Raw genomic sequence first — 14,484 nt, forward strand, 5'->3', positions numbered from 1 at the left:
CCCCCTTCCTTTCTTCCTTTCTTTTTTGCGGGTCTGGGGATGGAACCCAGGGGCATTCTACCTCCAAGCTACGCCCCCTGCCCTATTTTTTATTCTTTATTTTGAAACAGAAAGCCTCACTAAGTAGCTGAGGCTCTCGTGAACTGCGATCCTCTGGTCTCAGCCTCCCAAATGCTGGGATTACAAGCGTGCGTCACCACACCCAGCTTATTCTTTATTTTGTTATTATTATTATTTTTTTTGGTGGTACTGGGGGTGGAACCCAGAGGCTTTCTACCTCCGGGCTATACTCCCAGACCCATTTTATATTTTATTTGGAAACAGGGTCTCACTAAGTTGCTGAGAGCCTCACCAAGTAGCTGGGGCTGACTTCGAACCTGTGTGATCCTCCTGTCTCAGCCTCCCAAGCGCGGGGATGACAAGTGTGCGCCACCACACCCGGCTTTTATTCTTTATTTTGAATCGGTCTCACTAAGTTGCAGAGGGCCTCACTAAGTAGCTGAGGCTGGCCACGAATCTGCGACCCTCCTCTCAGCCTCCCAAGTACTGGGATCACGGTGTGCGCCACCTCCTGTTACCTTTTTGATGCAGTAGAGTCTTTACTTGGTTATGTTGGACTTGGCCATCCTAGAGGGGCTTTACTAGCACTGTGATGTGGGGCATTCACCAGCCCCCCTATTTATCTCATCTTTGCCCTCACCCTGTCTTGGGATGGTTTGAGGTCTCTCCTCACCAGCAGGTGGCAGCAGCTGGACCCCCTTTGGAGGGTGGGTGAAGTTAGCCCTTGGGGCCAACCTGGGGGCTGGGCGGGGGCTGGGCCACCGGGGAGGGTAGAAGGGCTGTCTGTGCAGGTCCCCAGGGCCAGCGAGTGTGCGCGGTCCTCACATGGCTGAGTGCAGAGCCGCTTTCCTGCCTGGCTCTGCCTAGTTAAGTGTTCCTTCAGCTCTCCCATCAGAAAGACCCCTCCTGGCCTGGGGATGGCAACCTGGGGTGGGGAGGCTGTAGCTGGGTTCTAGGAAGCTCCCAGGTGTGGGACCAGGGGCCCTGCCTGACCCACCTGCTCTGCTTCTCAGAGACGTCTCCCACAACCTGCTCCAGGCGCTGCACGGCGGGCTCCTGGCGAGCCTCTCAGCGCTGGTGGAGCTGTGAGTGCCCCCACCCCCGCGCTGGCAGTCCCTTAGGGTGGGCTGGTGGGGCTGTGAGTGCCCCCACCCCCGTGCTGGCAGTCCCTTAGGGTGGGCTGGTGGGGCTGTGAGTGCCCCCACCCCCGTGCTGGCAGTCCCTTAGGGTGGGCTGGTGGGCTGCTGTGAGTGCCCCCACCCCTGCGCTGGCAGTCCCTTAGGGTGGGCTGGTGGGGCTGTGAGTCCCCCACCCCCGTGCTGGCAGTCCCTTAGGGTGGGCTGGTGGGCTGCTGTCACCACCCAGTTATGGGCTCCCGTCACACCCTTTAACTCCTTCCTCCTAGGGACATAAGCAACAACAGGATCTCTACATTAGAAGAAGGGACATTGGATAATTTATTTAATTTAAGCGAAATGTAAGTTGCTTCGTGTTTGTGTCAGTGTTCCCCACCCTCGTGTGCCCTAAGCAGGCTCTAGGGCGGTGGCATTCTGCCAGGGTGGCGCCTCCTGTCCCCCCACACCTCCCTCTCCCCTGTAGAAACCTGAGTGGGAACCCATTTGAGTGTGACTGTGGTCTGGCGTGGCTGCGGCGCTGGGTGGAGCAGCAGCGGGTTCACGTGGTGCAGCCGGAGGCCGCCACGTGCGCTGGGCCCAGCCCCCTGACTGGCCAGCCCCTCCTCCAAGTCCCCTTGCTGGACAGTGGCTGTGGTGAGTGTAGAGGCTTCTGTCCCTCCAGGTGGCACCCAGGGCATGAGGAGCTCCCAGCCCATGGCAGACAGGGCCCTGGGGAAGGGTGCATGGGGGTACAGTGGCCAGTGGGGGTCAGAAAGGCCTCTGGGGGGAGGTGGGACCGTGGAGGGCCCATGGGACCCAGTGTCTGCCTGTTGCAGGTGAGGATTATGTCGCCTGCCTTCCTGACAACAGCTCAGGCACCCTGGCGATGGCGGCCTTCTCTGTTGTCCACGAGGGCCCACTGGCCCCGGAGGCCTGCGGTGCTCTCTGCTTCTCAGCCGGCCAGCACCTCGCCGCACTCTTGGAACCTGGCCAGTGCCTGTGTGGGGCGGCCCAGCCCCCCAATGCCTCCACAGCCTGCCTGTCCTTGTGCTCCAGCCCCCCGCCATCCCCTACCACCACCTGCAGGGCCCCCACCCTCCTCCAGTACACTTTCCCTTCCTCCCCCGGGGCAGCCCTGGAGGGACCGCGTGGACCCCTGGCCTCTGGCCGGCCTGCCACCTTCCACATCACCGCCCCCTTGCCCGTCAGCTCCACATGCTGGGACTTTGGCGATGGCTCCCCCAGGGTGGACGTGGCTGGGCCTGCCACCACCCATCGCTATGTGCTGCCTGGGCACTACCATGTGACAGCCGTGCTGGCCTTGGGGTCTGGCTCAGCAGTGCTGAGCACAGAGGTGCAGGTGGAGGGGGCACCTGCCGCCCTGGAGCTCGTGTGCCCGCCCTCCGTGCGCAGCGGCGAGAGCCTTGAGTTTGGCGTCCGGAACCGTGGAGGCTCAGCCCTTCAGGCCACCTACAGCATCCTGGCCCTGGGAGAGGAGCCGGCCCGAGGTGGGCGCTTCCGCAGTCAGGGCTGGTCACTCTCCTGCCTCCCCTGATCTTGGGCACCCATTGATGCCTTGTTCCCCGTTCATTTCCCCAGTGGTGCACCCGCTCTGCCCTACGGGTACGGAGATCTTCCCTGGCAATGGGCACTGCTACCGCCTTGTGGCAGAGAAGGCACCCTGGCTGCAGGCGCAGGAGCAGTGCCGGGCATGGGCCGGGGCTGCCCTGGCCATGGTGGACAGCCCTGCCGTCCAGCACTTCCTAGTCTCCCAGGTGACCAGGTACCTGCCCTTGGCCTCAGGCCCTACCATGGTGGAGGTGGGGCCCTTGGGATACTGGGGTGGGCAGAACCTAAGGAGACTCAGGAGGACCAGAGGGCCATATCTTGTCCGTCCCTCCAATGGACGTGGATGTGGCTTCTGTGCAACTTGGGGGCGCTCTCCAGTGGGGCACGGGCCCCGGACCCCAGGGAGTCCTGCCGCTGTAAGGAAGGACCCTGGATCTCCTCCTCTGGGGTGGCTCTGGCTATATCTCCTGCCTTTCAGGCCCTGTGCCTACTCCTCTCCTGGAAAAGCACAGGCCACCAAGTGCAGCCCCAACACGAGCATGTTGGGCTCCCGAACCCTCCCCAGGTGCACAGGGACGCCTGCTCCTGGTGGCCCTTTCTGTAGCCCAGGTCTGCCGTGGCTGGGGGTCCACGTGCTGGCAGGGACGGGGCTTCTGCTGTGTCGCGCTGGTCAAGGCCCTCTCCAGGTCATCTGATTGATAGATGCGGTAGCAGTGATTGGCCTGAGCTGTAGCATGGCACTCTTTTGCTGTCTGCCCCGCCATACGTGCATTTACACACTGCTCCAGGGGGCTTCCTGCCTTGGCACCCTGCCGGATGGTGTCCCGTTTGGGGTCGATGTGAGGCTTGGTGCTTACACGTTGCTCCTGGACCCTCCCCTGGGGCAAGGTGTTGCCGGCCATTGCCCTGGTCTGCTCATTGGCCCTTGGGTGCGAGCCACTGGGTGGATGCGTTGTGAGCCAGGGTTGGTGGGCTTTCCATGCCCGGTCATGTCTCTGCATCTCAGTGCTCCCTTTGAGAAGCACCTGCCAGGGCGCTCTGAGGGCATGCCCCAGAGGGAGGACCGAGGAGCCTCCTGAGGGCCCACCCTTCCTGCCTCCTGCCAGGAGCCTCGATGTGTGGATTGGCTTCTCAGCTGTGGAAGGGGCGGAGGCAGGCCCTGCGGCCCAGGGGGAAGCCTTCAACCTAGAGAGCTGCCAGAACTGGCTGCCTGGGGAGCCGCACCCGGCCACAGCGGAGCATTGCGTGCGGCTGGGGCCCGCCGGACAGTGTAACACGGACCTATGCTCAGCACCACACAGCTACGTCTGCGAGCTGCGGCCTGGAGGTGCGCCGGCTCCTCACGGTCGCTCCTTAGACCCCCGTGGTGGCTAGCTGTTTGCTGAGCAAAAGATGGAGGGAGTCAGGGGGGCGGCTGCCGGTTGGCTCAGTCCCAGGTCTGGCCCCACCCTTTATGTCCCCCCACTGTCCTCTTGGCCTGGTGCTGGCACCTCATGGCACACCCGCCATCTCCCAGGCCCTGTGTCGGATGCTGAGACCTTCCTCGCGGGAGTGCCCAGCGGGGGCCTGCAGGGACCTCTGAGTCCTCTGGCACAGCAGGAGGGCCTCCTGGAGCCTCGGCAGCCTGTGGAGGTAGGCTGCTCACTAACTTCTAGAATCCTTCCTCCCCTCCTGGAGCCTTGCCTGCTCTGTGCTGTGCTTCTCATTAAAAACAAGTTGAGCCGGGCGTGGTGGTACGCGTGTCATACAGGAGGGTCACAGGTTCGCAGCCTCAGCTACCTAGTGAGGCCCTCCACAACTTAGTGAGACCCTGTTTCAAATTAAAGAATTAAAAATAGGGCAGGGTGTAGCTCAGAGGTTGAATGCCCCTGGGTTCCATCCAGACCTGCCAAAAAAAAAAAGTTGAGTTGGACGTGGTGGCACATATTTGTAATCCTAGTACTTAGGAGGCTGAGACAGGAGGATTGCAGGTTTCAGGTCAGCCTCACCAACTTAGTAAGACCCTGTTTCAAAATAAAGAATAAAATAGGGCTGGGGTTGGGAGGCTGGGATAGGAGGATCACACAGGTTCGAAGCCAGCCTCAGCTACTGAGTGAGGCTCTTGGCAACTTAGTGAAACCTGTTTCCCAATAAAGTATAAAAAATAGGTCTGAGAGTAAACCCAGAGGTAGAAAAGCCCCTGGGTTCCATCCCCAGTACCTCAAAATAAAATTAAAAAAAAAAAGAATAAAAAATAGGGCTGTGGGTGCAGCTCAGAGGTAGAATGCCCCTGGGTTCAATTCCTAGTACTGCAAAATAAAATGAAGTAAGCCTGGGGTGTACCCCAGAGGTAAAAGGCCCCTGGATTCCATTCCTAGTACCCCTCCACACACAGAGACACAGAGAAGTTGGTTTGGAGGCCTTGTTTGTGCCCAGCATAGTTAGTTTGGAAAATTCACGGAGTGCAGAGATGAAAAGCACGTGATGGATGAAGTGTTTTTGTTTTATAACATTTACTCACCCATTCGCTAACTCAGTGTGGTACTGTGGATTGAACCAGGCTGTAATTCTACCACTGAGCTATATCTCTAACTCGCTGAGTTGCCTGGGCTGGCCTCGAACCTGCCATCCTCCTGTCTCAGTCTCCTCAGTAGCTGGATTACAGGTGTGCACCACCATGCCTGGCTGAGTAAATGATTTTTAAAACCACGACAGGGATCCTGTTGCTCTGGGGGTGGTTTTGATCTGCTTTTTGGCTGCTAAGTGTCATGACATGAGGCCCGGGAGGCCCTGGGGAAGCCTGGCTCAGGGCCTCCTCCCTGGGCGGGGCCTGGAGCTGAGGTGCCCCTGCCCGCCAGGTCATGGTGCTCCCCGGCCTGAACCTGAGCCGCGAAGTCTTCCTCACCACAGTGGAACTTGAGACCCAGGAGCTCGGGGGGCCCGCCCAGCTGCGGCTGCAGGTGCACCGGCCCTCAGGAGGGGCAGGTGGGCCTGCGATGGCGGTGGGGTGGGCGTGGGTGGGCTCTCTGAGCTCTCCTGTTTGCTGGTCCCCAGCCTTAAGGTGGATAGAGAGCGGGGTCTAGAAAACACAGTGCACGTTTTGTGTCCCAAAGACAGATTGGGTGGGGTCTGCCTAGGTCAGGGGCCCCGGGTCAGTCAGCTGGCTTAGTGGGGGAGCTGGTGGTGGGACTGGGGGCGCAGCCTGGCCAGGCCTGCTGTTGTGGCAAGTGAGTGGGGCACCCCTTAGTGTGGCCTGTTAGTGAATCAGGGCTCCCTCATGTGCTCCTCATCTTCTTGCAGGGGCCCCAGAAAACAGCAGTGAGCTTGCCAGCAGGACTGAGCTGGCCCCCAAGTATATGCCAGAGGGACACTGGTGCCCTGGAGCCAACGTTTGTACGCCACTGGCCACCTCCTGCCACCCTCGCACCTGTGCTAATGGGTCCACGTTAGGGCCCAGGCTTCCCGGGTCCGCCTACATGCTGTGGAGGGAGTTCTTCTTCTCCGTGCCTGCGGGCCCCCCCAGACAGTACTCGGTGTGTGGCCCTTGTCTGAGTCTGTCCGTTCTGACCAGCTACCTGGGCCGCCTTCACCTCCGCTGCCCAAGCTTCTGGTCTCTCATCAAACAATGCAGGGCCCTCTGCACAGCCCAGCGGCCCTGTGCCAGCCCTTTCCACCTCCAGGCCAAGTACCCTGCTTGCCTCCCTTTGTGAGAAGTGCCCCTGGGCCTCTACCATTGCTGGGCCTTCTGAGGCGGCTCCTGCCCTCCCCTGGAATGGCTGGCTGCTTGCTGTCTCAAGTTCTTAGAGGGGCCTGGACGGGGGCACCCACTCCTGCTGCGTCCTTCCCCTACACGTCCCTGCCACGAGCGCCGGAGTGGGCCACCTGGAAGCATGGTCATGGGGGCCGAGTGGCTCTTCCCAGCGGGCCCGTGGGCTCTGCCTGTGGGGACATAACAGCTTGCCTCCTTCTCCCGTAGATCGCCTTCAGAGACCAGGACGTCCCTGTGCTCCCTGGTGACCTCATTGGCCTGCAGCATGACGCAGGTCCCGGTGCCCTACTGCGCTGTCCCCTGGCGCCCAGCCTCCCAGGCCCGGAGGCCCTGTACCTTTCCAGCAATGTCTCCGGCTGGTTGGCCCACATGCCTGTCCAGCTGGAGGGGGCTCGGGCCGGCCCAGCCTGCGCCCTGCAGCTGTTCACAGCCACAGAACCATTCACTCCCCTGCTGGGCCTGAGGTCCAACCCTGGGCTGCACCGTCCTGGGCACTATGAGGTCCAGGCCGTCGTGGGCAACAATGTGTCCAGGCACAACTTGTCCTGCGTCTTCGACGTGGTCTCCCCAGTGGCTGGGCTGCGGGTCATCTACCCTGCTTCCCATGATGGCCACCTCTACGTGCCAACCAATGGCTCAGTCTTGCTGCTGCAGGTGGACTCTGGTACCAACGCCACGGCCACAGCTCGCTGGCCTGGGGGCAACATCAGCACCCCTTTTGAGGACACCTGCCCCATCCTAGCGGACGCCCTTGAGCCTGGCTGCCCCCAAGAGACCAACCACACCCTGTTTTCTGTGCTGGCACTCCCTGGGCTCAGTGAGGGGGAGCACGTGGTGGAGGTCATGGTGCAGAACAGGGTCAGCTGTGCCAACCTCAGCCTGAGAGTGACGGCCGAGGAGCCCATCCGTGGCCTCCGAGCCGTGCCCAGCCCTGAGGCCCGTGTGCTGCAGGGTGTCCTTGTGGTGAGTGTAATCTGTACCCCTCAGACAAGGGTGCGCCTGAGGAGGGGATCTCCTGTGAGGAGGTGGGCTAGGCTTCCTGGGACCACAGGGGTTCAGTACATTGTCTCCAGCTGCTCCTGTCAGGGAACCCTCAGGCTGCTTAGCAGTGTGTGTGTGTGTGTGGGGGGGGGGGCTGGGCCACTCCTGTCAGGGAACCCTCAGGCTGCTTAGCAGAGAGAGAGAGCGTGTGTGTGTGTGTGTGGGGGGGGGCTTGAGGCCTGTCTGTATCCAGAGCCTGGTGAATGCCACACAGCCACCATGCTGCTGAGCTCCATCCCAACCTACACAGCAGTATCTGCATTACTGAGAGGCTGCAGCTGGGGCAACTGCTCTGTGAGCCTTTACATTCAGCCCCTCTTCTGAGCCCAGGCGTCCAGGTGTGCTTCTGGCCCTCTGAGGTGCTCCCCCCACAGAGTGTGCCTGGTGAGGTTGGTTCTGAAGCCCCCTGGGAAATTGTCAGCTGGCCAGCCCCAGTGCCCCATGGTCAGCACTGTCCTCGCCTGGGCGTGCCCTCGCCAGGAATCACTAGAAGGGCCAGCTCTGACAGTTCTCTCATGACTTGGGTAGCAGGTCCGTAAGTGTCCCTGGCTTCCCCTGAACACACCTGCCTGCCAGCCCAGGGTCAGTATTCAAGAACTCTCCTCAAAGCAGGACGTGGAGGCCTACGCTTGTAACCCCAGTGTGAGGGGACTGCAGACTCAAGGACAGCTTCAGCTACTAGCGAGACTCATCAACTTAGTGAGACACTAAATAATTAAAAAGAAGCAGGCGTGGTGGCACATGCTTGTCATCCCAGCATTCGGGAGGCTGAGGCAGGAGGATTGCAGTGTGAGGACAGCCTCAGCTACTTACTGAGGCTCTTTGCAACTCAGTGAGACCCTGTTTCAAAATAAAGAATAAAAAATAGGGCTGGGGTGTAGCTCAGAGGTAGAATGCCCCTGGCTTCCATCCGCAGTGCCGTAAAAAAAAAAAAAAAAAAAAAGAAGACCTCGAGAACCATTAAAATGTATAGATGTAGCCAGGTGCCTGTAGTCCCAGTACTTGGGAGGCGAGACAGGAAGATTGCAGGTTTGAGGCCAGCCTCAGCAATTTATCAAGGCCCTCATCAACTTAGCAAACCCTATTAAAGAACAAAAAGGAGCCGTGCATGGTGGTGCACACTTGTAATTCCAGCATTTGGGAGGCTGAGATGGGGTTTGTGGTTCGAGGACAGCCTCAGCTACTACTTAGTGAGTCCCTTTGCAACTCAGACCCTGTTTCAAAATAAAGTTTAAAAAAATAGGGCTGGGGGTTAGCTCAGAGGTAGAATGTCCCTGGGTTCCAACCCCAGTACTGCAAAAAACAAAAACAACACTGGCTGGGCTTACAGCTCCAAGGCAGAATGTCAGCTGGACATGGGGGCACACACTCATAATCCAGTACTTAGGAGGCTGAAACAAGAGCATTTCAGGTTCACTGCAGCCTTAGCAACTTAGGCCCTCCTCAACTTAGTTAGACCCTATTTCAAAATAAAGCATAAAAAACAGGGCTGGGGGTGTAGCTTGGAGGTAGAATGCCCCTGGCTTCCACCCCCAGCACCTAAAAGCAAAATAAGCAAACCAAGTGGCATCCCAGATGGCGCTTACCTGCCACCTACAGGTTCAGGGAGGAGCCTGAGATGGGAGCTGGTGCCACTCAGCGGTTGGTTGCTGCTGCTGGTGAGGGCTCGCTTTGTGGATGGGAAAGCTGGCGCAGCAAAGTTAGGGTGTGGTCAGGGCTCTGCAGCTGCGGTGGAGAGCTGGCCTTGATCTGGGTCCTCAGTGCCCAAGGCCCAGCGTGGGCCGACACCACTTGGCCTCCTGAACCATGGCAGCCTGTGCATGTCCTGCAGGTGTGACTCGTCCAGTGGACCCGCTCGGCCCCCCGCCCTGCAGAAAGGCCTGCCTAGGCATGCGAGTGGGGCTGAGGGCAGACGGCCGGTCACAGATCCGCCAAAGCCATGTTCTTCCCACAGCGGTACAGCCCTGCGGTGGAGGCGGGCTCCGACGTGGTCTTCCGGTGGACCATTGATGACAAGCAGTCTCTGACCTTCCACAACGTTGCCTTCAACGTCATCTATCAGAGCGCCGCCATCTTCAAGCTTTCAGTAGGTGTGGGGGTGGGGAGGGGTCACAGGCTACCCGGGCTCTTCACCTTCTGTTGCCCCGCCACAGCTGGATGAGTGCAGGGAGGCCTCTGCGGCAGGGCTCGGGCCTTGGTGCTGCTGCGGGCCTATGCCTACTGACACCTGTCTCCACAGCTGACGGCCTCCAACCATGTGAGCAACGTCACGGTGAATTACAACGTCACCGTGGAGCCGATGAACAGGATGCGGGGCCTGCGTGTGTCTGCAGTGCCAACCGTACTGACCCCCAACGCCACACTGGCACTGAAGGCCAGCGTGCTGGTGGACTCAGCTGTGGAGGTGGACTTCCTGTGAGTGCCTCTGGGGCTGGGGGAGCCTGCTGGCGGTTTCTTTTCCCAGCCCTGGCCTTGGCTGAACTCTGGTCTAGAGTGCCTTCTCCGAGTCTGTTTCTTCCTTTGTCTGGGAGTGCTGGTGCATAGGGTCCGGTGAAGGTTGTGGGAAAGGGTGGGAGATGGTGTTTCCGAGCTGGGTGATACAGTGATGAAGATGCCAGGAAGGTGTGGCTGCGGAGGGGAGAGGCCACAGGGGCCATGGCGCCCACTGGGCGAGCTGCCCCCCCCCCCCCCGTCTCGCTCACTGTCTCCCCCTGCCCTGACAGGTGGACCTTTGGGGACGGGGAGCAAGTGCTTGTCCAGTTCAAGCCTCCGTATGATGAGTCCTTCCAGGTCCCGGACCCCACGGTGGCCCAGGTGCTGGTGGAGCACAATGCCTCACACGCGTACACTGTCCCAGGTAGGAGCGTGGCCGCTCTCCCTGGGGACAGCACCCCTCGGCAGTCCCTAGCAGCTGCACCCTGACCCCGCCTGGGTTGATGGCTTGGGGCCTTACTGGGTGGGTGGGATTGTAGATCGGCTCCCCGAGGCTCCAATTTGAATTTGCCAGAAGCGGGCCCTCTTGCTCCCCTTTTTCAGCCTTTCTGGGGAGTAAGAGGCATTACTATGCCTAGATTGGCAGTTCGGGGCGCAGTGTGGGTGCGCGTCCCTCTCCACAGCCTCCTGCTCACCTGTGGGCAGCCGTGCTCGGTCGTCACCTCACTCTGCCCTCCTTGCTGCCGTCAGAGCCCTGTCCCATTCGGCCTCTCCCGGGTTTACGCCGCAAGGAGGCTGACCCCGTGTGGCGCCAGGGCCTGGGTGGGGATTCTGCCAACGGCAGTTCCACTCAGGCTGTCCCCACAGGAGAGTACAACCTGACGGTCCTGGTGTCCAGCGCCTTCGAGAACCTGACACAGCAGGTGCCCGTGAGTGTGCGTGTTGCACTGCCCGCCGTGGCCATCGGCGTGAGCAGCAGCGTCCCGGTGGCTGGCCAGCCCGTCGGCTTCTACCCACACCCGCTGCCCTCACCCGGCGGTGTCCTGTACACGTGGGACTTCGGGGATGGTTCCCCCGTCCTGACGCAGAGGCAGCCCGTGGTCAGCCACACCTATGCTGCAGCGGGTACCTACCGTGTTTGCCTGGAGGTCAACAACTCGGTGAGCAGCATGGGGGCACGTGCTCTTGTCCGCGTCTTCCAGGAGCTGCGCGGCCTGAGCGTGCACCTGAGCCCAGCCGTAGAGCAAGGAGCCCCTGTGGTGGTCAGTGCAACTGTGGAGACGGGTGACAACATCACGTGGACGTTTGACATGGGCGATGGCACGGTGCTCAGTGGCCCCCAGGCCACAGTGCAACATGTGTACCTGCAGGCACAGAATTGCACAGTGACCGTGGGTGCAGCCAGCCCCGGGGGCCGCCTCACCCAGAGCCTGCGCGTGCGGGTCTTCGTCCTGGAGGTCCTGCGCGTTGAGCCCTCCGCCTGCATCCCTACGCAGCCCGAGGCCCAGCTGAGGGCCCATGTCACCGGGGACCCCGCCCACTACCTCTTTGACTGGACCTTTGGGGACGGCTCCTCCAACACGACTGTCCAGGGGCGACCAACAGTGAAGCACAACTTTACACGGAGCGGCACCTTCCCCTTGACGCTGGTCCTCTCGAGCCGCGTGAACAAGGCGCACTACTTCACCAGCGTCTGTGTGGAACCCGAGGTGGGCAATGTCACCCTGCAGCCTGAGAGGCAATTTGTGCAGCTGGGGGAGGAAGCCGTGCTGGTGGCCCGCGCCTGGCCCCCATTCCCCTACCGCTACACGTGGGACTTTGGCATTGGAGACACTGCCCAGACCCGCCCTGGGGGTCCCGAGGTCACTTTCACCTACCGAGATCCAGGCTCTTACTTGGTGACGGTCACTGCATCTAACAACGTCTCTGCTGCCAATGACTCGGCTCTCGTGGAGGTGCAGGAGCCTGTAGCGGTCACTGGCATCAGGGTCAACGGCTCCCATGTATTGGAGCTGCGGCAGCCCTACCTGTTCTCCACCATGGGCCGCGGGCGCCCTGCCTCCTACCTGTGGGAGCTGGGCGATGGCGCACAGCTCGAAGGTCCTGAGGTCACCCACGTCTACAACAGCACGGGTGACTTCACCATCAGGGTGGCCGGCTGGAATGAGGTGAGCCACAGCGAGGCCCAGCTCAACGTCACGGTGAAGCGGCGCGTGCAGGGCCTCAGCGTCAACGCCAGCCGCACTGTGGTGCCCCTGAATGGCAGTGTGAGCTTCAGCACCTCCCTGGAGGCGGGCAGCGATGTGCGCTACTCCTGGGTGCTCTGCGACCGCTGCACACCCATCCCCGGCGGCCCCACCATCTCTTACACCTTCCGCTCGGTGGGCACCTTCAACATCATCGTCACAGCGGAGAACGAGGTGGGCGCTGCCCAGGACAGCATCTTTATCTATGTTCTTCAGTTCATCGAGGGGCTGCAGGTGGCAGGTGGCGGCGGCAGCTGCTGCTTCCCCACCAACCACACGCTTCAGCTGCAGGCCGTGGTCAAGGATGGCACCAACATCTCCTACAGCTGGACAGCCCAGCGCGATGGTGGCCCCGCCCTCACCGGCAGCGGCAAGAGCTTCTCGCTCACTGTGCTCGAGGCCAGCACCTACCACATCCAGCTGCGGGCCACCAACATGCTGGGCAGCGCTCTGGCTGAACGCACCGTGGACTTCATGGAGCCCGTAGGCGGGCTGGCCGGGGCCGCCTCTCCCAACCCAGCTGCCGTCAACACGAACGTTACTCTCAGTGTGGAGCTGGCGGCTGGCAGCAGTGTCACCTACACTTGGTCTCTGGAGGAAGGGCTGAGCTGGGAGACCTCAGAGCCGTCTACCACCCAGGCCTTTTCCACACCTGGCTGGCACCTGGTCAGGGTCACAGCTGGGAACCAGCTGGGCGTGGCCAACGCCACCATTGAAGTGGCCGTGCAGGTGCCTGTGAGTGGCCTCAGCATCAGGGTTGCTGAGCCGGACAGCAGCTTCGTGGCAGTCAGCTCCACTGTGCCCTTCTGGGGGCAGCTGGCCGCGGGCACCAATGTGAGCTGGTGCTGGACTGTGCCCGGTGGCAGCAAGTATGGCCAGCATGTGGCCGTGAGTTTCCCAGACGCCGGTGCCTTCTCTGTCCAGCTCAATGCCTCCAACGCCGTCAGCTGGGCCATGGCCACGCACAGCCTCGTGGTGGAGGAGCCCATCGTGGGCCTGGTGCTGTGGGCTAGCAGCAAAGTGGTGGCCCCGGGCCAGCTGGTCCAATTTCAGGTCCTGTTGGCGGCCGGCTCGGCCGTCACCTTCAGCCTGCAGGTTGACGGGGCCAGCCCCGAGGTGCTCCCCAGGTCCCTTTTCTCACACAGCTTCTCCCGGATCGGCGACCACGTGGTGAGTGTGCAGGCCGAGAACCATGTGAGCCGGGCCCAGGCGCAGGTGCGCGTCCTGGTCCTCGAGGTCATTAGCGGGCTGCAGGTACCCAACTGCTGCGAGCCAGGCATGGCTACGGGCACCGAGAAGAACTTCACAGCCCGGGTGCAGCGGGGGTCACGAGTTGCCTATGCCTGGTACTTCTCCCTGCAGAAGGTCCAGGGTGACTCACTGGTCATTCTGTCGGGCCGTGATGTCACCTACACCCCCGTGGCCGCCGGGTTGCTGGAGATCCATGTGCGGGCCTTCAACGAGCTGGGAGGCGTGAACCTCACGCTGGTGGTGGAGGTCCAGGACGTCATTCAGTATGTGGCCCTGCGAAGCAGCCGCTGCTTCACCAACCGCTCAGCCCGCTTTGAGGCTGCCACGAGCCCCAGCCCCCGGCGGGTAGCGTACCACTGGGACTTCGGGGATGGGACCCCGGTGCAGGGCACAGAGGAGCCCTGGGCCAGCCACACCTACCTGCAGCCCGGGGACTACCACGTGGAGGTGAATGCCTCCAACCTGGTGAGCTTCTTTGTGGCGCGGGCCACGGTGACAGTCCAGGTGTTGGCCTGTAAGGAGCCCGCGGTGGACGTGGCCCTGCCCCTGCAGGTCCTGATGCGGCGCTCCCAGCGCAACTACCTGGAGGCCCACGTCGACCTACGTGAGTGCGTCTCCTACCAGACTGAGTACCGCTGGGAGGTGTACCGCACGGCCAGCTGCCAGCGACTGGGCCGTGGCGTGCAGGTGACACTGCCTGGCGTGGACGTGAGCCGGCCACAGCTGGTGGTGCCGCGGCTGGCCCTCCCCGTGGGCCACTACTGCTTTGTGTTTGCGGTGTCGTTTGGGGACACGCCGCTGGCACAGAGCATCCAGGCCAACGTGACGGTAGCCGCCGAGCGCCTGGTGCCCATCATTGAAGGTGGCTCATACCGTGTGTGGTCAGACACGCAGGACCTAGTGCTGGACGGGAGCAAGTCCTATGACCCCAACCTGGAGGAGGATGACCAGACACCACTGAGCTTCCACTGGGCCTGTGTGGCCTCAACGCAGGTCAGCCACGTGGCAGGGCATCCTGCCC

The 14,484-nt window shown here is 61.4% G+C and overlaps 1 protein-coding gene across 1 annotated transcript in view; it reads left to right on the plus strand.

Annotated features, from left to right (window-relative positions):
• PKD1 (polycystin 1, transient receptor potential channel interacting) overlaps positions 1–14,484 on the plus strand; it is a gene marked incomplete at both ends in the record, with an annotated part of 46,955 nt that overhangs the window by 16,668 nt on the left and 15,803 nt on the right. Inside the window, 14 exons of the mRNA XM_080702430.1 lie at positions 1,074–1,145; positions 1,466–1,537; positions 1,660–1,829; positions 2,012–2,683; positions 2,775–2,958; positions 3,851–4,071; positions 4,261–4,376; positions 5,582–5,708; positions 6,024–6,256; positions 6,700–7,455; positions 9,488–9,619; positions 9,773–9,948; positions 10,257–10,390; positions 10,834–14,456. Of these exons, the coding sequence (XP_080558556.1) occupies positions 1,074–1,145; positions 1,466–1,537; positions 1,660–1,829; positions 2,012–2,683; positions 2,775–2,958; positions 3,851–4,071; positions 4,261–4,376; positions 5,582–5,708; positions 6,024–6,256; positions 6,700–7,455; positions 9,488–9,619; positions 9,773–9,948; positions 10,257–10,390; positions 10,834–14,456 (6,688 nt within the window). The remainder of the gene's footprint in view (positions 1–1,073; positions 1,146–1,465; positions 1,538–1,659; positions 1,830–2,011; positions 2,684–2,774; positions 2,959–3,850; positions 4,072–4,260; positions 4,377–5,581; positions 5,709–6,023; positions 6,257–6,699; positions 7,456–9,487; positions 9,620–9,772; positions 9,949–10,256; positions 10,391–10,833; positions 14,457–14,484) is intronic.

This window comes from Muscardinus avellanarius (genome assembly GCF_963383645.1).
Source record: "Muscardinus avellanarius genome assembly, chromosome: 10".
Lineage (NCBI taxonomy): Eukaryota > Metazoa > Chordata > Mammalia > Rodentia > Gliridae > Muscardinus > Muscardinus avellanarius.